General features: G+C 50.0%; 3 protein-coding genes across 3 annotated transcripts; 2 read left to right on the forward strand and 1 right to left on the reverse strand.

Moving 5' to 3' along the window:
- The first annotated feature begins 210 nt into the window (after window positions 1–210).
- Window positions 211–1,349, forward strand: LOC117846533 (uncharacterized). The gene has a single exon (XM_034727737.2). The coding sequence runs from the start codon at window positions 592–594 to the stop codon at window positions 1,018–1,020; it is 429 nt and encodes a 142-aa protein (XP_034583628.1). The 5' UTR covers window positions 211–591; the 3' UTR covers window positions 1,021–1,349.
- A 1,062-nt stretch (window positions 1,350–2,411) lies between these two features.
- LOC117846042 (uncharacterized) lies at window positions 2,412–3,205 on the forward strand. Its single transcript, XM_034727139.2, has one exon. It carries the CDS (start codon window positions 2,460–2,462, stop codon window positions 3,102–3,104), a length of 645 nt encoding a protein of 214 aa, XP_034583030.2. The 5' UTR covers window positions 2,412–2,459; the 3' UTR covers window positions 3,105–3,205.
- A 15,978-nt stretch (window positions 3,206–19,183) lies between these two features.
- Window positions 19,184–21,329, reverse strand: LOC117846287 (F-box protein SKIP23). Its single transcript, XM_034727428.2, has one exon. The coding sequence runs from the start codon at window positions 20,776–20,778 to the stop codon at window positions 19,345–19,347; it is 1,434 nt and encodes a 477-aa protein (XP_034583319.1). The 5' UTR covers window positions 20,779–21,329; the 3' UTR covers window positions 19,184–19,344.
- Between the last annotated feature and the right edge of the window lie 946 nt (window positions 21,330–22,275).

Genomic DNA, 22,275 nt, shown 5'->3' on the forward strand with positions numbered 1-22,275 from the left:
CAGAAACTTACAGCTCCATAAGATGATTTAGGAATGCAAGATCACGTCATCATAACTGGTTGGCTTGTAATATTATATTCTAAGTTTCTAACAATATAATTACAGTTCCATATCATACGGCATGGAATTTTTCACCTGGCTTCAGAGCAACCAAGGTGTCCAACGGTCTTCCCTCAAAAAAAAAAAAGGAAAAAAGAAAGGTGTCCAACGGTCATCTCTGGCTGCCCAGTTATCTTGACTCGGTCGTGGCATGCGAACTGTGTAAGATTTTTCTCTGTTGCTCTGAAGCACCGAAATAGTTGTTGTGCGTATCTTGACTTCGTCAGTGACTTTGTGCGTTAGAGTATGGCTACCTGTGCAGTTAAGCTATTGCCTACGAGGGTCCGGAGTGCTATTCCTTTGCGGCTTTGCCACTGAATGCTAGCTGCCAGATCAGCGTCTGTTTCAGAATTAAGAAGCACTTGAACAGGCCTCGGGATCTCTTATATAAACGTGCCTCCATTGTCTCATGTTTCATCACAACACGCTCAGCTCATTTGCATTTAGCACAGTACACTCCCAGGTTTGAATCACACTTCTAGCAAAGCTCCAATGGCGTCCCTAATAGAGACCCACCGCTCCGGCGCAGAGGTTGTTAGTGGAGATGCCATCTGCAGGAAGAAATCCGTCGACCTGCTGGAAGAGCTCGGCCTCCCCAAAGGTCTCCTGCCAATGGAGGACATCCAGGACTTTGGGTACAACCGCACCACGGGGTTCATGTGGCTGGTGCAAAGGAAGAAGAAGGTGGAGCACACCTTCAAGAAGATCAAGCAGACCGTGTCCTATGCTGCCGAGGTGACAGCGTTCGCCGAGAAGGGCAAGCTGCGGAAGATCACCGGTGTCAAGACCAAGGAGCTGATGCTTTGGCTCAGTGTAGTTGAGGTCTGTGTTCCTGAGGCCTCGCCGGAGAAGGTCACCTTCAAGACTGGCACTGGCCTCTCCGACAGCTTTGACGCCACTGCCTTTGCACTCGGGCAGTAAATATGGATGCTGAGTTTTATTAGTTTATTTAATCCTTACGAGGATCTCCTGCAAGGATGTTCCCCTTTAAAAATATTTTCCCCTTTAAAAAACCGATGAAGTGAATATGATTTCCCCCTTTAAAAATATTTATACACAGTGAGGCTTAGGAAATTAAATATGGCAGAGGGCCATCGGGCAGTGGAATGCATTGTGCAACGGATTTATGGAGTCATACCAAGAGTGAACAGAAGCATTCTCCCCGGCGGAGGCACCATCACCCTGCAAAACAAAAAAGTTGTTTATATACTCCATATTTTATCTGCATACTATTATTATAGCTCAACATTTTGTTTTGCAAAATTGGTTCGGTAACCTGAAATTTGGTACTGTCTCAGTCGGTAAGGTAGATACTTACATCACTGTAAGATGATTTTGCAATGACTTTGATATTCATTGAAGTCGTTGGATGTGTGTAATTTAATCCTGACGCACATGTGATTTATGCATCTGGTTTTGCTTTTAAAACCGGGTGTGAGAACTTGTATCTTGAAGTTTTATTGCAAACTGAATTCAGTTCATATGAATGTTATCTGTTCTTACTAATGTCTTTCCAAATCTTGCCTATGTGGATGTTGAGTTTTATTAGTTTATTAATCCTTACAAGGATTACGTGCAAGGATTATCTTAATCGTCAATGGTTGCCTGTAAGATGTTACTGCTCCATTGTCCTACTTAATCAATAACATCTGCTTGCAATGAAAAACCGATGAAGTGAATACGATTTTCCCCTTTATCCAAATCTTGCCTATGTGGATGTTGAGTTTTATTAGTTTATTAATCCTTACAAGGATTACGTGCAAGGATTATCTTAATCGTCAATGGTTGCCTGTAAGATGTTACTGCTCCATTGTCCTACTTAATCAATAACATCTGCTTGCAATGAAAAACCGATGAAGTGAATACGATTTTTCCCTTATAAAAATATTTATACACAATGAGACTTATGAAATTAAAACATGGCAGAGGGCCATGGGCTAGTGGAATGCATTGTGCAATGGATTTATGAAGTCATACAAGAGTGAACAGAAGCATTCAGTTGTGTAGGAAAGCTTCCTCGGCGGAGGCAATCTGGTACTGTCTCATTCGGTAAACCTAAAAACTTACAGCACCGTAAGATCATTTTGCAATGAAGCATCATCGTAACTGGCTGTCTTCTAATATTCTAACAATATAATTACAATTCCATATGATACAGCATGGAATTTTTCATGGTCATGTCTGATAGGCTGGTTATAGATTCTTGACTCGGTCGTCGTGGTTTGCTAACTGTAAGACTTGTTTCGTCTAGACAATGAAATAGTTGTGCTTCTTTGACTTGGTCAGTGACTATGTGCGTCAGAGTATGCTTGCTGGTAAGAAAGTCAGCTGTGGCTACCTGTGCAGATGTGCTATTGCCTATGAGGGTCAGGAGTCTATTTCCTTGCTTTACCTCTGAATCAGAGTCACCAGGTTCCAGTCACTTTCCGAATAACACTGGAACAGGCCTTGAGACCTCTATATATACGTGCCTCTATTGCATCAAGCTTCATCACAACAAGTTGAACTCTTCTGCATATATAGGACACAATATATTCCCAGGTCAGCAACCTTTGCTAGCAATTAGCCATACTCCAATGGCATCCCAAATTGAGAGCCACCGCTCCAGTGCAGAGGTTGTCACTGGAGATGCCATCTGCAGGAAGAAGTCTGTCGAGCTGCTGGAAGAGCTCGGGCTTCCGAAGGGCCTCCTGCCAATGGAGGACATCCAGGAGTTTGGGTACAACCGCACCACGGGGTTCATGTGGCTGGTTCAAGGGAAGAAGAAGGTCGAGCACACGTTCAAGAAGATCAAACAGACCGTGTCCTACGCGGCTGAGGTGACGGCATATGCTGAGAAGGGCAAGCTGCGGAAGATCACCGGCGTCAAGACCAAGGAGCTGATGCTCTGGCTTAGTGTTGTTGAGGTCTATGTTCCCGAGGCCTCGCCGGACAAGGTCACCTTCAAGACCGGCACTGGCCTCTCGGATAGCTTCGACGCTGCTGCCTTTGCGCTAGGGGAGTAATCAAGGTGCCAGTTGGGGAATAATATATGTTTTCATATTATTAAAATTCCATCATATTATTAAAATAGCATATAAATATGAACTATTTATGGTTCAACAAATATTGAAAGGATATAACTATTATTGCCATCACTCGCCCATCGCCAACACACCATCGGAGTCAAAGTATATGCTTGACATGTGACAAATCTCGTATTGGAGGAACCTCATCACATCTGCACAAATGCTTGGAATATCTTTATCGTCGAGCTTGCTACTCTTTGCGGATTTTGCTTGGTGGTTGGATGCCAAGTACTATTTTCTTCGCAATCTTTGTATATTCCTTGGAGTTTTCGATCGCCAAGATAATTCTAAATTCTGGTAGTGAGTAGTCGTTGTGATGGTCGGGACGAGCAGCCAAGAGCGGGGGAGTACTCAGAAAACAGAACTTCCGGAGTTGCAACTGTACTTTGCAGAAATTATTCGAAAATAAGGTATGTTCCACCAGCACTAGGCGCGGAGGACCCAGTATAGCACTCGCCATACGTTGATTTTGCCATGGACAGCCCTGAGAATCGCGTCTGCAAATCCCCATCGCCATACGTTAATATTGACGGTTCTGGCACGCTGTGAAGCTGCGACACTGTGTGCACGTAAGGGGCCTGATTGTGTATCGGTTTATTTCTTCAATTGTTTTGTTTTACTGTAGTTGATTAGCTTAAAATGTACGGGCAAGGGGTCAAAGTAATAAAAATGGATTGGAAATTAACTCGCAGATTTTGTTCCATCCTCCGCGACTAACACGAAGCAACGATCCGCATGTACATCTATTAATCACAGTACATAACTAGCTTAGCCAAACTTAATTACAAACAATCTTCATTTTATTCAGATTACAATCACCTAACATCCATGAGATAACTGCCATAGGATGCGTGCGGTTGTAGAGGCCGGAAAAAATTTATTTTTTTTTAAAAAATAGATAAGTACCGTTTGCACTACCGGAAAACTCAGCATTCATCCCAAAGCTTACTACCTGTTGCATTTTGGCTTAGTACTAATATGAGCATTAGAACCAGGCCAAACGGCTAGTCCCCGAGTAGCCCCCCGTGACCCCTTTAGTACCGGGTGGAGGCTTCACCCGGTACCAAAGGTCAGCCATCAGTACGAAGCCTCCAACCAGTACTAATGTGCATGGAGGCTTCATGCAATACTAATGGGTGAGTACAGGGTGAAGCCTCCACCCGGTAGTAAAGGGGTACTTCCCCTCACGCGTCAGCCCCCTTGTCTCTCTCACCCCACGCTCACTCCCTTCCTACACGTACCTATCCGCTCGTCCCCCTCATCTGGCCTCTCACCCGCGCCTCTCTCTCTTCTCCTCCCCGCCGAATCCCCTCGCTCCCCCCACATAGATCGATCCCCTCGCCGCTCCTACCGTCGCCACCCCTCCCCTCCCCCTTCCACTCGTCCCTCACCTCTTACATGTGGTGAGGAGTGGTGGAGGGGCAAGGAAAGGTGGAGGCAAGAAGGGAGGGCGTGGCGAGGTGGCGGAGCGTCGGCAGGACGTGGCGAGGTAAGGAGCTCCGGCGGAGCTCCAGCGGGAGGGCACGACAGCGAAGCGTCGGCAGGCATGGGTGCAAGGAGCGCGTGGATCTTGGACTATTGGCCACCTCTCTCTCAGATCCGACGGCAGCGGCAACCGGCAGGCTTAGGAGCGGCGGGGGTGGCTGAGCAGTGTAAGTACGTTGCCACACTCCCTCCTTCTCTCTCGACTGTGGGGCTTAGGTGCTGTGCGGCCGGGGCTCCGGCGCTCCGGCGGATGGCGGCGGGGTGCGGCCGGGGCGCCGGTGCTGTCGTGAAAATTTGATATTTTATTTTTATGGAGACCATGAACCTTTGTATCATAGTGCGTCAATCCCTTAGATATATCAATCAACTACGTACGCCAAATATGTAAAAATAAGTGAATTCCTAAACAAAAAGTATTGTGTAGCGCTTGAATGATCAAAACAATGAACATATTTTTTTTGAATTTAAGATTGCACGTGATCAATTCGATATTTGGTTGAGTTTTTTATTTCTTTTAAATTTGATTCGGTTCATCAATGCTATATATGCTTTTTTGAGCATAGTAGAAGGAGCCACCACATTTTCACTATTACTTTGGATTAACATTTTTGGTACAGCTGATCATGGGGCACGAATCTACGTAATAGATCCAATGGCTATGATAATTGGAGTTTACAGATCGATGATCGGATGTTTCTAATTTTTTTTAAGAATTTCTGTTTTTTCTCTAGGCATGTCGTGAAAATTAAGTGGAGGTTTCAAAAGAATCTCCAATTAGTAATCCTTGTAATGCCTACATTATTTTAATGTAGGTCAACATTTTGTTGGGTATTATTGGTTGCATAAGCTGAAATTTGCTGAATTACCAGTGTATATCCTTCGCAGGTAATGGGACAGTGGCTCATTTGACAACCCAGAAACTTACAGCTCCATAAGATGATTTAGCAATGCAAGATCACGTCATCATAACTGGTTGGCTTGTAATATTATATTCTAAGTTTCTAACAATATAATTACAGTTCCATATCATACGGCATGGAATGTTTCACCTGGCTTCGGCATGGAGCGTGGTGGAGCATGGAATGTTGATGCTTTGGCTCAGTGTTGTTGAGGTCTATGTTCCCGAGGCCTCGCCGGAGAAGGTCACCTTCAAGACTGGCACTGGCCTCTCCGCCAGCTTTGACGCCACTGCCTTTGCACTCGGGGAGTAAATATGGATGCTGAGTTTTATTAGTTTATTTAATCCTTACGAGGATTACTGTGGCGGAACCACCTCGGATTAGCTTGATTAAGCAGGGTTAAGCCGCCTAACATGCGACACTCCTGCCTAAACCGAGCTAACATGAAGTGCCGTCGGATTTCAACCGATTTAACCACTTAAACAGGATCGAGTCTAGCAAACCCACACGAAGGTGAGCGGTTACAGAGAATACAACAAGTCCACTGAGTTAAACAAGTTTTACCCATTTTAGTTCCACCATAAAGTCCAACATCAGAGTTTTACAAAAAAATAAAGAAAACGACAGAGAAAACACTAGCGGAAGACTTCGTCGGGGGTCGGATGTCCGGGCGAGGCCAGCCAGAACATCACTGAGTCCTCTCCTCGCCGTCCGAGGAGGGGTCCCACTCGACCGTCCAGCCTGGCGGGAGCTGGGGCGGCCAAGCACCAACCAGAGAGGGGTCGGACGCAGCAACTTCACCTGAAAACAGAAGCCACAACAAGGCTGAGCTACTAAGCTCAACAAGACTTAACCGATAGGAGTAAGGACTACTCCTCCTTCTAGACATGCAAGCTGTTTGGCTGAGGGGTTTGTTTGCCAAAAGCACTAAGTAACCTTAATTCAAGTTTTAGCTCCGGTTCTAGGTTCATTTACCAGTCTAGGTTGTGCAACCTATTCTAAGCAATCTTAGAGCCAAACAAGATGTATATAACAACAACATTGCCATCGTCAGATTCCTCATTTACTCAGGGTAACATAGCGATCAAGCAATCTCAAGCTGTGAGAGGCAGACGAATCGATTCGAGTTCTTTAACCATGCATGGTGAACCTAGCCTCACGACATCCGCGCACCCGGAGGTCGCTTCCTGTGTCGGCCTTCCCCATCAATCCCCTAACCCGTGTCGGGCCCATTTCCTTTGGTGCAAGGTTCCACAGACTCGGCCTCTGCCGTCCTGTGACCACGCTTGCCACCACGTGCGACAACCAGCAGGGGAAACTCCGTTCCAAGAACAATGGGGCGACCGCTCACGTCTAGGTTCAATCCGGTACTAGGCTTCCTCATCCCATACTAAGTATGAGGCTAGTACTTTCAAACACTTGATCATGAACACCACCACTGTCGAGCCTTAGCAAGATTTCATAGACAGACGGGGCGACCATCCGACCCCCAAAAAGTTACCAAACCCAGCCCCGTCCATCATCCTTATAGTTGTAACAGGAGAGTAAATCATGCAACTCCTACAACTCGCGAGTGACAGGAAATCACTCGACTTTTACTGTCTCCTAGTTAAGCAATGCGGCTACTCGGTCCAACAGCTAGTGCTCATATCATGGGTTACCTAAGTCATGCATCTAGGGTTTCACACAACTCCTATACGTAAATGCACAAGCAGGTTACAGAAGGCATGCGCAAGTCTGGTAAAGCACATAGGACTTTCATGCAACCGGGGCTTGCCTTCAAGCAAGGAGGGCGGGAACTGCTCGGCTTCGGGGGCGACTTCGGCTTCCGCGAGCAGGAACTCGGCTACAGCTTCTTCTTCTAGCGCCGGGTGGAGCTCGTAGAAACCGTCGGCGAGGTGCAGCTCTACACGAATGCAATGCAAGGGTTAGCTAAGACGGTTATTCCAATAGCAGCACTGGCTCGCCTGAGCCCAGAAACTTGCGACAAAGAGCTGGAGGTTATGGTGGTTCGAGAGAGCTGATGATGATCAACAGGTAAGGGTAGGAAGGGAAACTAGTGGTCTGATCCTCGAACTAGAGGATGTGATAACTGGGATCCTTAGACGCAAGCGCTGAAGGGTTCCCAGGTTTTACACATACACCCTCGAGTTGAAGAAAAAGATCACAGCCAAGCCCTCGGGCGAGGCGGATAAGGGTCGGCGGAACAGACAGGGTCGGGCGAGATGGAACTGGGGTCGGGCGGATAGGAGGGGTTGGGCGAGGCGGACTAGGGTCGGCAACTCACCTTCTTCCTGAAAGGAAAACTTGGGGTCGGGAAGAAGCGAACTTGGGCAGAGGGACTAAAGCTTCGAGTAAGGGCTAGGACTGGCAATGCTCCGGCGGCGGCGCTGCTTCTTGCAGATCACAAGAGAGCTCTTACGCAGCACGGAGGAGCAAGCTGCTGGGTGACTTGGAGGAACTGAGAAGGAACTGGGAGAAGAACTTCTCAAGAACTGGGTGGGTGGCGCTAGGAGCTTAAGCAGGGAGCTAGAGGAGGCTGAAGGCAACAAGGGCGGAGGGAAAACTCCGGCGACGGGGGCATTCCTTTTATAGCTGCTGGAGCAGGGAAAAGGAAACGGCGCGGAGAGAGAGAAGGGGAGCGGCGCGAAGGCCGGGGAGAAGCAATGGAGTGCTCTGCCGTGGCGGCGATTGAGCAAAGAGGGCGGTGCTGCAGAACTCCGGGGGTGACGCCAGCGATCATTGCGCTCTGCCGTCAGGGCGGTGTAGGCGCGGGTAGACCGGTGGTTGGGATTTGGCGGAAAGTGGACGTCGTCGTGCGGAAGAGGTGATAGAAGCGACCGGTTTAACGGCGCTAGAATCGAGGGCGCATAGGTGAGAAGACAGGCGGACGCGGGCGCGGGGGAGAGCGCGGAACAACAGATTGTCGGGCGGCTTCTGACAGAGCGGGGAAAGGAACTGTCGCGGCCGCGGTCGGGGTTGGTGGTGGAGGAATCGTCGTGTAGCGACGACCGGGCGGCGCAACTGTGGCTGAAGGAACGGAAAAGACGGGCGACATCGGGCTCTGGGGCCGGGATCTGGTGGCGTGATGATGGGCGCGGGAGGCGAGGCTCTGCAGAAAGGGGTGCAGAGGGCTTCCGCTGCCATTGGGGAAAAGGGGCGCGGGAACCCACTCTGTTGCTCGCTAGAGACAAAATTGAGCGGCAGGCGTCGGAGAAGACGAGCCACGCGGTAGGAAGGCTCTGAGGCGGCCATGCAACTCGAGTGCGGCTGTCGCAGAGGATCTGGAAAAGATCTCACGGGTCCCCTTGTGGATAGATCGGACGGGTGAGGAAGATCAGCAGGATCCGACGATCGGGCTAAACTCGCTGGGGTTGGAAGAGGAGCGAAGCGGGAAGGGGTCGGATCTCAGGGGTCGGGACCGGCGGAAGACTGAGCACTCAGGCATGGTTAAGCAAGACAAATAACTAAGGTCAAGGGCTCCGATCAAGATTAACTGGGAAGGTTTAGGGGTCGGTCGTTACAGCCTACCCCTCTTAAAAAGAATCTCGTCCCAAGATTCAAGGATCAAAAGGGTGTGCTGTTCTCACCTCCTTGATGGGACAGAAAACCCGGGAACTGCTTGTTCAGATATTCGCCCGTTTCCCATGTTGCTTCATCTTCGGTATGGTTTCTCCAAAGGATCTTGTACATGTTTACCACTTGGCGTCGGGTGTGCCTTTCCTTTCGGTCAAGAACTCGATCTGGGTACTCGGCGTAGGTCAGGTCAGGCTCTACCTGAAGCTGTTCTTGTTCTAAGATCTCTGCTGGAACTCGGACACATTTCTTCAGTTGGGACACATGGAAAACATTATGTATGGCTGATAGCTGTTCTGGGAGTTGGATCTGGTAAGCAACGGGTCCACATCTCTCCACAATCTCATAAGGGCCAAGCTAACTTGCCTTTTATTCCAAACCGTTGCACGCTTTTGGTCGGGGAGACTCGAAGGTACACATGATCACCAAGGTCGAACTGCAGGGGTCTTCTCCTCTGGTCGGAGTAACTCTTCTGTCGAGATTGGGCAACATTGAGATTTGCTTGAATTACCTTCACTTGCTCTTCGGCTTCTGCCACTAAGTCAGGGCCATAAACCTGTCTCTCTCCTGGCTGGGACCAGTTCAAGGGTGTCCTGCATCTCCGGCCGTACAGGGCCTCAAACGGTGCCATCTTCAAACTGGCCTAATAGCTGTTATTGTAGGAGAACTCTGCTAAGGGAAGACACTTGTCCCAGTTTTTGTCATAGTGGATAACACAGGCTCTTAACATGTCTTCAAGGATCTGGTTGACTCTCTCGGTTTGGCCATCGGTTTGAGGATGATATGTTGAGCTTCGATGAGCTTGGTGCCCATAGATGCTTGTAATTGCTCCCAAAAACGGGCCACAAACTGAACTCCTCGATCAGAGATGATGGTCTTGGGTACACCATGTAGGGAAACAATACGGTCGAGGTACAACTCTGCATATTGCTTGACTGTGTAGGTGGTACGAACAGGAAAGAAATGTGTTGTCTTGGTCAGACGGTCCACTATAACCTAGATGGAATCATACCGTTGAGTTGTAAGGGGTAATCCAACTATGAAGTCCATGCTGATGTCTTCCCATTTCCAAGAGGGAATAGGTAGCGGCTGCAAGGTTCCTGCTACCTTCAAGTGACTGGCCTTGACACGTTGACAGGTGTCACATTCTGAAACATAACGAGCTATCTCTAGTTTCATTCCACTCCACCATAAAGTTTGACGGAGATCATGGTACATCTTGTTGCTGCCAGGATGGATTGAGAACTTGGAACGATGAGCTTCATCTAGGATCTGCTTCCTCAACTCGGGATCGGCGGGTACTACTAGTCGGTTTCCATAATACACACTTCCTGTTTGGTCCTGACGGAAATGCTTATATCCTTCATCCTTTACTGAGATCTTACTGATGATTCGTTTTATTTCTTCATCCTTAGCTTGTGCTGACCGAATTTGGTCCTCCAAAACTGAGTCAAGGATGATGTGATCAAGGGTTCCATGGGGAACAATCTTCAGACTTAGTTTTCCCATCTCGTGACACAGAGTGTTGGTGAAGGCTGTTGACAACAAGCAGTTGCAATGGGGTTTGCGACTGAGGGCATCGGCTACCACATTGGCCTTGCCAGGATGATAGTGCACTTCCAACTCATAATCCTTTATCAACTCCAGCCATCTTCTCTGACGCATGTTGAGGTCGGCTTGAGTGAAGATGTACTTGAGGCTCTTGTGGTCGGTGTAGACGTTGCAGTGAGCTCCCATTAGGTAGTGCCTCCATATCTTCAAGGCATGTATCACTGCTGCCAACTCAAGGTCATGGGTCGGGTAGTTTAGCTCATGAGGTCGTAACGCACGTGAGGCATAGGCAATGACTCGGCTGTCTTGCATAAGAACACATCCGAGTCCAGTACCAGAGGCGTCACAGTATACGTCATACGGCCTAGAGGGGTCGGGTTGAGCCAAAACTGGGGCGGTGGTCAGCAAGTGCTTCAGGGTCTCGAAGGCCTCTTCACACTTGGTGTCCCACACAAATTTGACCTCTTTCTTCAGCAACTCGGTCATCGGCTTAGCTATCTTGGAGAAATACGGAATAAAACGCCGATAGTAACCTGCAAGTCCAAGGAAACTCCTGATTTGGTGTACTGAGGTAGGAGACTTCCATTCCATGACTTCTTGCACCTTACTGGGGTCCACGGCGATACCGTCCTTGGAGATAGTGTGTCCCAAAAACTTGACACTATCTAACCAAAACTCACACTTGGAGAACTTTGCATAAAGCTGGTGATCTCTCAGCCGTTGGAGAACTATGTGAAGATGGTTGGCATGCTCTTCCTCGTTCTTCGAGTACACTAGGATATCATCAATGAATACCACTACAAACTTTTCCAGCTCGGGCATAAACACCGAGTTCATAAGGTACATGAAATAGGTGGGTGCATTGGTGAGTCCAAAGGACATGACTAGGTACTCGTATAGTCCATATCTGGTAGAGAAAGCTGTCTTGGGTATGTCGCAAGGTCGAATCTTGATTTGGTGATAACCCGAACGAAGATCGATCTTGGAGAACACTTTTGCTCCGGCTAACTGATCGAACAGGACCTCAATGCATGGCAGCGGGTATTTGTTCTTGATTGTTACCGCATTTAGGGGTCGGTAATCCACACACATCCATAAACTGCCGTCTTTCTTCTTCACAAACAGGGCGGGGCAACCCCAAGATGATGTACTAGGTCGGATGAAGCCCTTTTCCAACAGATCATGCAACTGGGTCTTCAACACGGCTAACTCAGCGGGTGGCATCCGATAGGGTCTCTTAGATATTGGGGCTGTGCCAGGAATCAACTCTATGGAAAACTCAACTTCTCTATCAGGTGGCATACCCGGCAAATCTTCTGGAAACACATCAGGGTACTCACAGACAACAGGGAGGTCTTCTAGACGGGCTCCCAAGAGAGGGTAGGCACAAGGAGTCGGAGACTCAGGATGGGTCAAGGATAGGGTAGAACTGCCATGGAAGGGTGAGCTGATGTAAAGAGATCGGGCTGATGTATCTAGAACAACATGATGTCGGGCCATCCAATCCATGCCAAGGATGACATCTAGGCCTTCTAGGTCAAGGATGATAAGGTTTTCCTTGAAGAGGGTAGGACCTAGCTGGAGAGGTACAAGAATAACGACCTGATCCGACATTATCCTTCCTCCAGGAGTGGTGATCACATAGGGTTCCTTAGTGTGACCGACACTTAGCCCACATCTTTCCCTTGCCTTACTCCCGATAAAGCTATGTGAGGCTCCCGAATCAAACAACACAACAACAGCTTGATTTAAAACAAGGAAAGTACCCGTCATTACTGGCGCACCTTCGGGGAGATCGGTCAAGCTGGTGTAGTTGAGTCGGCCTTGTCGGACTTGCACCTTGGGCCTTCGTCCTCTGGCTGCCATGGGGTTCTGGCCTTGCTGCTGATTCTTGTTCCTGGGGCAGTCCCTTGCAAAATGTCCTTCATTGCCGCAGGTAAAACATCGGTTACTGGCTGCCGGGCGAGGTGGCGTTGGCAGGGTCGGTCGGGGCGCTTGCGGCTGGAAGCCTGGAAAGCGAGGCATTGCTGCCGGCGGGGGTCGGGCGATCCATTTCCCTGACTGCTGGGGTCGGCCAGGGGCTTGTGGAGGGATCATCCGAAACCTTCGGGTCGGCGGACTCGGAAGTGCCACAGAGGCTTTCCTCTTCTGGTCGGCCTTGAGAGCTTGCATGCAGTCCTCCTGAGAGATGGCCAGGTTGACCAACTCGTTATAGGTGTCCACCCTGATGGGGTTCAGCCTTTCCCTGAGCTCCTAGCTCAGTCCTCGGCGGAATCTGTCCCGCTTCTTCTCATCGGTGTCCGCATGATAGCCAGCATAACGGCATAGGTTATTGAACACTTGGGCGTAATGCAGTACATCCCAAGTTCCTTGGGTGAGGGCCAGAAACTCGTTGAGTTTGCGCTCCAGGAGACATTCGGGAATGTGATGCGCCTTAAACGCCGTCTTGAACTCGTTCCAACTGACCACGTGGCCAGCAGGTAGCATGGCATGGTAGTGGTCCCACCAAAGCCGTGCGGAGCCACGCAGTTGCTGAGCTGCGAACCGCGCCTTGTTGTTGTCGGGACATGGAGCGGTGAGGAGTTCGAACTTGGATTCGATCGTACGAACCCATGCGTCAGGATCGAGCGGTTCTTGTGTCTTCTGGAACAGCGGGGGCTGGGTCCCCAGAAAGTCCTCATATCTTGCGATATGCGGCTGCGGCTGCGGCTGTGCTCTTCCACCATGCGGCTGTTGTTGTTGTCCTTGCACCAGATACCTTAGCAGCTCAGTTTGAGTTGCTAAGATTGCCTCCAATGGCGATGGGGGCGGGGGCGGGGGAAGATCCTGTCGCTGATCACTACCACTGGGCACAGATCCCGACCTAGTGCGGTGCGCCATCTGCAAGAGTTAACGCCCCATTAACTTCATAACCTTAGGTGTACTCCAACAAATGGAACGTATGAATTAAATCCCTTAATGCGACTCTTGCCAATGGTGCATCACACATCCTCATAGAGGAAGCACATTCCTCCCATTCTCAGCATAGATAACCTCTACTTGTCCTGGTACTCCACTTCAGGCACACATGCCACCTACAGACTCCTAGGATCTGATCCTCTCAAACCAAGAGGTCGGACATGGTCCGTAAGCGAAAAGGGTCGGACAAAGCGGAAACTGCCTCAAGGGTCGGCGCACTCGGTTTCACAAGCCGGGGTCGGCCCAAGAACAGGTTCTCCAAACACATCATAAGGTCACGGCGCAACTTACTCAACCTAGCATCCACACCGTACAGAGACGAGAAAGCTATGCACCAGGGTTAACTTATACACAACGATGTTTCAACACAGGGAGTACTCAACTCAAGGCTAACCTATTACAGCTTTTCCAAAATCTAGGCTGCCGAGGAGTACAACAAAAAGAAAGAAGGTTCCCTGAGAACCCTTAAGCTACCACTGGACACTATGAGTCGGAGAAGGGGCGCCATCTTCTTCTATGTCCATGCTGGACGCTCCCTCGTCTTCCTCAGAGTCCTCCTGAGCTTCAAGCTGCATGTTGAGGGCATGCATATCTTCAAGCTCAGCTTGGTGCTCCTCCAGGTGGGCATTGGCGACTGCCAACTCCATTTCCACCTCCATCTTTTCCTCCGAGAGCTCTATCATGCCGTCCACGAGGTCGGCAACTTCTCCTTCTAGCTCGGAGATCCGATCTTGCATATCGTGGATCTGGATACCACGCTGGATCAGCTGGTAGGTTTGGCCTACCAGGTCTCTTCTTGCTGCCTGGAGGTAACCGTGGGTATCGGCAGCCGTCCGGGCGAAGAGAGTCATGGCTCTTCCTTGGAGCTCTATCAACCGGTAGAGAGCGGCCATGCACCGGACGTTGGTGGAGATGGTGACCATAGCGCAGGTGGTGGCCAACACCTCGAGGTTCCCGACGCGGTCAAGCCAGGCCGGGTCCAGCCGACTCCTGACGGGGAAAAGACCGATCGGATCTAGCGTGATCTCCACAGGGTGCAACTGACAGAACTGGGTGAGCAACTGAAGGGCGGCGGATTCCCATGTATCTTCCGGAGCGAGACATAGGCTATTATGCCAAGGGAGGGCCAGTCGGGCCGTGCAAGGGGAGGTGGTACCAACGCTTGCACCTGGCACGTCTGAATGCCCTGTTCCATATATAACCGCCCGGCATACAAGGGCGGGGACTGATACCCAAACCACTTCAGCGTATCCCACAAAATTGCGGGAAACCCCTCGAAATGCAGGCACGTTGATTGGAAGGTACCGTCCGCTCCAAAAACCACATGTCCGGGAACAGCCATCTGGAACCAAGAAAACCGAAAACCACGTGAGATAACTCCAAGGATCAGGGGTCGGATAGAGAAGCAGAAGGGCTTAACCGAGAGCAACTAAGAGAAACTAGAAATCCTTAGATCCAAAAGAAATCTTTCGAACAGGGTTACTGTTGAGAAGGAAAACATTACAGATTTTTGGTATGCCGCATGCACGGCCTACCGTACTCTTAACCAGAAACAACTGCCCGAACTTTGGGTCTTACGCGGTCAGCGCCGGTGACAAGGCAACAATACGTCTCTCCCTATATTAACTAGTCGGTTCTAGCAACGTCTCCTAACGAACGCGGTTAGCAACCTGTAGAAAGCACACACACGAACCTTTCGTGCCAGCACCCACGAAAGCATTCCCAAACATTACCGCTCACTATAGGAACGGCACCCATGCGTTTAAGGCTGCATGGACAGCGCTTAACCGTGGAAATATGTTCCTGTCGAATAGAACCATATAACCCTTCGCATACTCGTGATGCGGGATCAGCACACGTATGACAAACGTGGCGAAACAACCGTGCCGATAGGTTCGTTGGAATCGAACCGTACCAACCTTCGTATGGAACACATACGGAACCTGCGCACGTATAATAGACGTGGGCGAAAACAACTGCGAAGATAGGGTTCTTTGAATGGAGCTCCCTATCAACCCTCGCATGCTCGCGATGCGGATCTCGACACACGTATGATAGACGTGGCGAAGTGCTGGAGGAGTTAGCAAAATAACCAAGTACTTATTAGTCACCTAAAACAACCCCAAAATCCCCTAGGGCCTCTCGCACTAAGTCATCCTTAACGATCGTACAAGGTTTTCAAAAAGTTTCTTGCAACTTTTATCCTTTTCAAAGAAGTGTTTAGGGCTCATTGGGTTCTCTGAAATGCTAAACACGGCTCTAATACCAGCTGTGGCGGAAACACCTCGGATTAGCTTGATTAAGCAGGGTTAAGCCGCCTAACATGCGACACTCCTGCCTAAACCGAGCTAACACGAAGTGCCGTCGGATTTCATCCAATTTAACCACTTAAACAGGATCGAGTCTAGCAAACCCACACGAAGGTGAGCGGTTACAGAGAATACAACAAGTCCACTGAGTTAAACAAGTTTTACCCATTTTAGTTCCACCATAAAGTCCAACATCAGAGTTTTACAAAAAACAAAGAAAACGACAGAGAAAACACTAGCGGAAGACTTCGTCGGGGGTCGGATGTCCGGGCAAGGCCAGCCAGAACATCACTGAGTCCTCTCCTCGCCGTCCGAGGAGGGGTCCCACTCGACCGTCCAGCCTGGCGGGAGATGGGGCGGCCAAGCACCAACCAGAGAGGGGTCGGACACATCAACTTCACCTGAAAACAGAAGCCACAACAAGGCTGAGCTACTAAGCTCAACAAGACTTAACCGATAGGAGTAAGGACTACTCCTCCTTCTAGACATGCAAGCTGTTTGGCTGAGGGGTTTGTTTGCCAAAAGCACTAAGTAACCTTAATTCAAGTTTTAGCTCCGGTTCTAGGTTCATTTACCAGTCTAGGTTGTGCAACCTATTCTAAGCAATCATAGAGCCAAACAAGATGTATATAACAACAACATTGCCATCATCAGATTCCTCATTTACTCAGGGTGACATAGCGATCAAGCAATCTCAAGCTATGAGAGGCAGACGAATCGATTCGAGTTCTTTAACCATGCATGGTGAACCTAGCCTCACGACATCCGCGCACCCGAAGGTCGCTTCCTGTGTCGGCCTTCCCCATCAATCCCCTAACCCGTGTCGGGCCCATTTCCTTTGGTGCAAGGTTCCACAGACTCGGCCTCTGCCGTCCTGTGACCACGCTTGCCACCACGTGCGACAACCAGCAGGGGAAACTCCGTTCCAAGAACAATGGGGCGACCGCTCACGTCTAGGTTCAATCCGGTACTAGGCTTCCTCATCCCATACTAAGTATGAGGCTAGTACTTTCAAACACTTGATCACGAACACCACCACTGTCGGGCCTTAGCAAGATTTCATAGATAGACGGGGCGACCATCCGACCACCAAAAAGTTACCAAACCCAGCCCCGTCCATCGTCCTTATAGTTGTAATAGGAGAGTAAATCATGCAACTCCTACAACTCACGAGTGACAGGAAATCACTCGACTTTTACCGTCTCCTAGTTAAGCAATGCGGCTACTCGGTCCAACATCTAGTGCTCATATCATGGGTTACCTAAGTCATGCATCTAGGGTTTCACACAACTCCTATACGTAAATGCACAAGCAGGTTACAGAAGACATGCGCAAGTCTGGTAAAGCACATAGGACTTTCATGCAACCGGGGCTTGCCTTCAAGCAAGGAGGGCGGGAACTGCTCGGCTTCGGGGGCGACTTCGGCTTCCGCGGGCAGGAACTCGGCTACAGCTTCTTCTTCTGGCGCCGGGTGGAGCTCGTAGAAACCGTCGGCGAGGTGCAGCTCTACACGAATGCAATGCAAGGGTTAGCTTAGACGGTTATTCCAACAGCAGCACTGGCTCGCCTGAGCCCAGAAACTTGCGACAAAGAGCAGGAGGTTATGGTGGTTCGAGAGAGCTGATGATGATCAACAGGTAAGGGTAGGAAGGGAAACTAGTGGTCTGATCCTCGAACTAGAGGATGTGATAACTGGGATCCTTAGACGCAAGCGCTGAAGGGTTCCCAGGTTTTACACATACACCCTCGAGTTGAAGAAAAAGATCACAGCCAAGCCCTCGGGCGAGGCGGATAAGGGTCGGCGGAACAGACAGGGTCGGGCGAGACGGAACTGGGGTCGGGCGGATAGGAGGGGTCGGGCGAGGCGGACTAGGGTCGGCAACTCACCTTCTTCCTGAAAGGAAAACTTGGGGTCGGGAAGAAGCGAACTTGGGCGGAGGGACTAAAGCTTCGAGTAAGGGCTAGGACTGGCAATGCTCCGGCGGCGGCGCTGCTTCTTGCGGATCACAAGAGAGCTCTTACGCAGCACGGAGGAGCAAGCTGCTGGGTGACTTGGAGGAACTGAGAAGAAACTGGGAGAAGAACTTCTCAAGAACTGGGTGGGTGGCGCTAGGAGCTTAAGCAGGGAGCTAGAGGAGGCTGAAGGCAACAAGGGCGGAGGGAAAACTCCGGCGACGGGGGCATTCCTTTTATAGCTGCTGGAGCAGGGAAAAGGAAACGGCGCGGAGAGAGAGAAGGGGAGTGGCGCGAAGGCCGGGGAGAAGCAATGGAGTGCTCTGCCGTGGCGGCGATTGAGCAAAGAGGGCGGTGCTGCAGAACTCCGGGGGTGACGCCAGCGATCATTGCGCTCTGCCGTCAGGGCGGCGTAGGCGCGGGTAGACCGGTGGTTGGGATTTGGCGGAAAGCGGGCGTCGTTGTGCGGAAGAGGTGATAGAAGCGACCGGTTTAACGGCGCTAGAATCGAGGGCGCATAGGTGAGAAGACAGGCGGACGCGGGCGCGGGGGAGAGCGCGGAACAACAGATTGTCGGGCGGCTTCTGACAGAGCGGGGAAAGGAACTGTCGCGGCCGCGGTCGGGGTTGGCGGTGGAGGAATCGTCGTGTAGCGACGACCGGGCGGCGCAACTGTGGCTGAAGGGACGGAAAAGACGGGCGACATCGGGCTCTGGGGCCGGGATCTGGTGGCGTGATGATGGGCGCGGGAGGCGAGGCTCTGCAGAAAGGGGTGCAGAGGGCTTCCGCTGCCATTGGGGAAAAGGGGCGCGGGAACCCACTCTGTTGCTCGCCAGAGACAAAACTGAGCGGCAGGCGTCGGAGAAGACGAGCCACGCGGCAGGAAGGCTCTGAGGCGGCCATGCAACTCGAGTGCGGCTGTCGCGGAGGATCTGGAAAAGATCTCACGGGTCCCCTTGTGGATAGATCGGACGGGTGAGGAAGATCAGCAGGATCCGACGATCGGGCTAAGCTCGCCGGGGTCGGAAGAGGAGCGAAGCGGGAAGGGGTCGGATCTCAGGGGTCGGGACCGGCGGAAGACTGAGCACTCAGGTATGGTTAAGCAAGACAGATAACTAAGGTCAAGGGCTCCGATCAAGATTAACTGGGAAGGTTTAGGGGTCGGTCGTTACAATTACCTGCAAGGATTGTCTTAATCGTTAGTGCCAAGTTCAATGGCTTGCGTGTAAGATGTTACAGCTCCATTGTCTTAATCAATAACATCTGCTTGCAATAAAAAACTGATGAAGTGAATACGATTTTCCCCTTTAAAAATATTTATACACAATGAGGCTTAGGAAATTAAAACATGGCAGAGGGCACAATTAACAATACAGCTTTTGCATTCCATAAAAATTAACAATACAAAATAATCTCCTAAATCTTAAAATCTGAATATAAAATAGTCCTATTTGCTGAATGCTAAGTTCATCTTTGTAAGATTGGGTGTTATCCATGTGGGACAAGGCCAGTTAGACCAAATATGAGACACAATTTTCTTCCTGCTGCTATTTTCCAGGTCGATAACTCCAATATCACGATGAACATTCTTTAATGCCACAGGCGGTTCACTGCGGTCATCAGTGTAGTAAGCATGATTTTCCTTCAATTGAGGGTGTTCATCAGCACTAAGACAAAGTGAATTGTTGTGCCCAAGAAATAAAATATGATTAGACAATCTCTTTGTTTCCACAAGCGCACTTGCTTTCAAGTCCACTTCATATATTGTGACTTTTGTGGTGCGGAAAAAAGGCCAATGCATTGCAGGGCCATCCTCTGGAACATCACCATCAGCATCCTTATACTGAGGAACCCCAAAAGATCTCCAAACTTGCAGCAGATCGCCCCATGGAGCCCAAATAATGTACCAGCTCTTCCAGGCATATGGGTATCTATCAATCTTGTTCATAATTACCTTCATTGTCACAGTGGAGGCAGTGAGATCAAAGGCATCGATTTCTCCAAGTGCCGTCAATGCATACAGTAGACCAGCCTTGTACATGCAATCCCTATATTGTGTATTTTGTGGCAGCCAGGTCCACTTATCATCTCCTAATCTTGCAAAAGAAAGCTGAAACCGTGGATGGTGGATGAGCACAACAAAGAAGCTTCGGGTGCAATGATCTGGAAACACGAATGCCTTGAAATACAGTTCTTCGCGCAGCTTGTCGAGAGCAAATATCTCCGGTCCCTCGTCCATTTCTCTACAGTAGTATGATAACTTGTACTTGCGGATGATACCTGAACCATCAGTGATGGGTTTCACCTGCTCGATGGTGATAACTGACGGAAGAGCAACCTGTTCACCGGTGATGGGATTGACAAGGTGCAGTTCAGACCTCTCATCTGCTGTAATCAACCAGCCATTGGAGGATCCGATCAGAAGCCTACGGCGGATGGGTGGCTCTGGTAGAGTTAACTTGTAGGTCCTATTTTCCACGAGGCTGTATAGACATGCAACATTCTCACCAGCAGATCTAGAAGTGTAAAGCAGGCATGGCGTCTGGGACTTTTTGTACGTCCCCAGGTTGCGCAGGCATGTGTAGGCGGAATGCCAGGATGAGCAGACAGAGCCTGCTCGTATAAGGTCAGGGATCTCAAGGGTGGCAAAGATATCCATCAGCAATTCCTGCGGCAGCTCCTGCAATGTGCCAATCGCAGTCTCCAGTTCCATCAGTGGCGGATGAAAATGCTTGTCTTTGCTGAATTTCTTCATCAAACTGACTAGGAGACCAAGCAGCTTAGGCAAAATTCTGAAGATTAGACTCCACAAATATTTTGGTCCAAGAGCTACTACATCAAACAGGTTGTTCATTGTCGCAGCTCTGGTAAAGGCCGCCATTGAAGCAGATCAGCAAACTTGACTCTTGGAAGGTGAACTGCTTTTTGCAGGAATACTTGCAAAGCTGCAATCTTGGACGGAGCAAGCAGACCCTGGTTGCCTTTATACACCGGCGGAGGCCACCTTCCCAGATTCCTGATCCGAGTACGTGATGGGAATCCGAGTACGAAAACAACACCTGGGACTTGAACTTGCTGATCACCGAAAACAAGAAATCAGACTTCAACTCAAATCTGATGCTGTGTTTCCAGAAAGTGCTTTCTCCTTCCCCTAATCTCAATCGGATTCATCCAGAAAAGAATTCCTTCGACTCTCAGTCAATCGGATCCGACACCAATTCAGCATAGACAGAGCAGGGCGTACTAACTAACCGGCCAGCGGCACCGAAGTCCGATGAGGGGATTTGGTCGGGGAGGCGCACCACGGCCGGCGGTTGAATCGATGGAGATGGCGAGTCGTGGTGAGCTGGGGTGTCGTCGACGCTGTCCTCGTCTGCGACGGCGTCGGAGCAAGAATGCGGCGGTGGCGGCGGCACGCCCACGTCAACGAGCGACACGGGAGTGCGGGTGGTGGCGGCAGGGCCGTCCCTGGGCCTGTGCAGGTTACAGCTGCCTCAAATTTAGGCCGAGTACCTTGTTCCGGCCCAGTTTACAGGCACCTTGATTCATCATCGCAGCCCAGTTTCTCCCACAGCACGACCTAGCGATAAGCACCTCGAACGCCAAAGAAAAGGCAACAGCAGAAGGACATATATATTATGGGCTTCGTTTCGCCCCGGTGGTACCGTGCGGAAGTTTCTTGCAAGCAAACAGCCCAACAGCAGAGGAAACGTCAAGCCCAGTGATTTGATCGAATCAGGACAATCAACTCGCATTCCTTTTGTTTTCGCTCATTTCGATTTCCCCTTTTTTTTCACTTTATCACGTGTTCACAGTGCCATAGTTACCTGTAAGATTAGTCCAAAAATTCGATTGAAACCCAAACAAAAATCACTCGGTTGATTTGTAGTCACTCCCGTTTATGAAACAAGTGAGGCTAACGGTCTGCTGGGACAGTGGGTCCACTAGCTTTACATAATGGGCCGGCTTACTGCCCCACATGCCCCAACCGGTGTGATCCAGTGATTTTTTTATATATATAATTTTTACAATTTTGGAGAAATAAATAGTCGAACAAAAAAATTGCAGAAATAGACCTATCTCGCCGCTTGAAGCGGCGGTAATAGGCTACCGCCGTCTCAACCGGCGGTAAGAGAAGCTACTGCCGAGTGAAATAGCGGTAGCTCCCTGCACCCGCTACGTCAACACGGAATCCCGCTTACCGCCGTCCCATCCGGCAGGCCGCACACAGATTCCAATGGCGTGGGGGATGAGGCTGTTCCGCCGTTCGAGCCGGCAGTAGCAGGCTCCACCGTTTGAACCTGCGGAAGTGGGAAAGGTACCACCAGTTCAATCGATGGTAGCTCCCCAACGCCTTTAAAACGCGCGGTGCGGCCGC

This window comes from Setaria viridis, chromosome 2, assembly GCF_005286985.2.
Source record: "Setaria viridis chromosome 2, Setaria_viridis_v4.0, whole genome shotgun sequence".
Lineage (NCBI taxonomy): Eukaryota > Viridiplantae > Streptophyta > Magnoliopsida > Poales > Poaceae > Setaria > Setaria viridis.

What these genes read in the sequence shown, in the direction of transcription:
- LOC117846533 (XM_034727737.2), top strand. Translation starts at nt 592, where the DNA reads ATGGCGTCCCTAATAGAGACCCACCGCTCCGGCGCAGAGGTTGTTAGT.
- LOC117846042 (XM_034727139.2), top strand. Translation starts at nt 2,460, where the DNA reads ATGAGGGTCAGGAGTCTATTTCCTTGCTTTACCTCTGAATCAGAGTCA.
- LOC117846287 (XM_034727428.2), bottom strand. Translation starts at nt 20,778, where the DNA reads ATGGCGGCCTTTACCAGAGCTGCGACAATGAACAACCTGTTTGATGTA.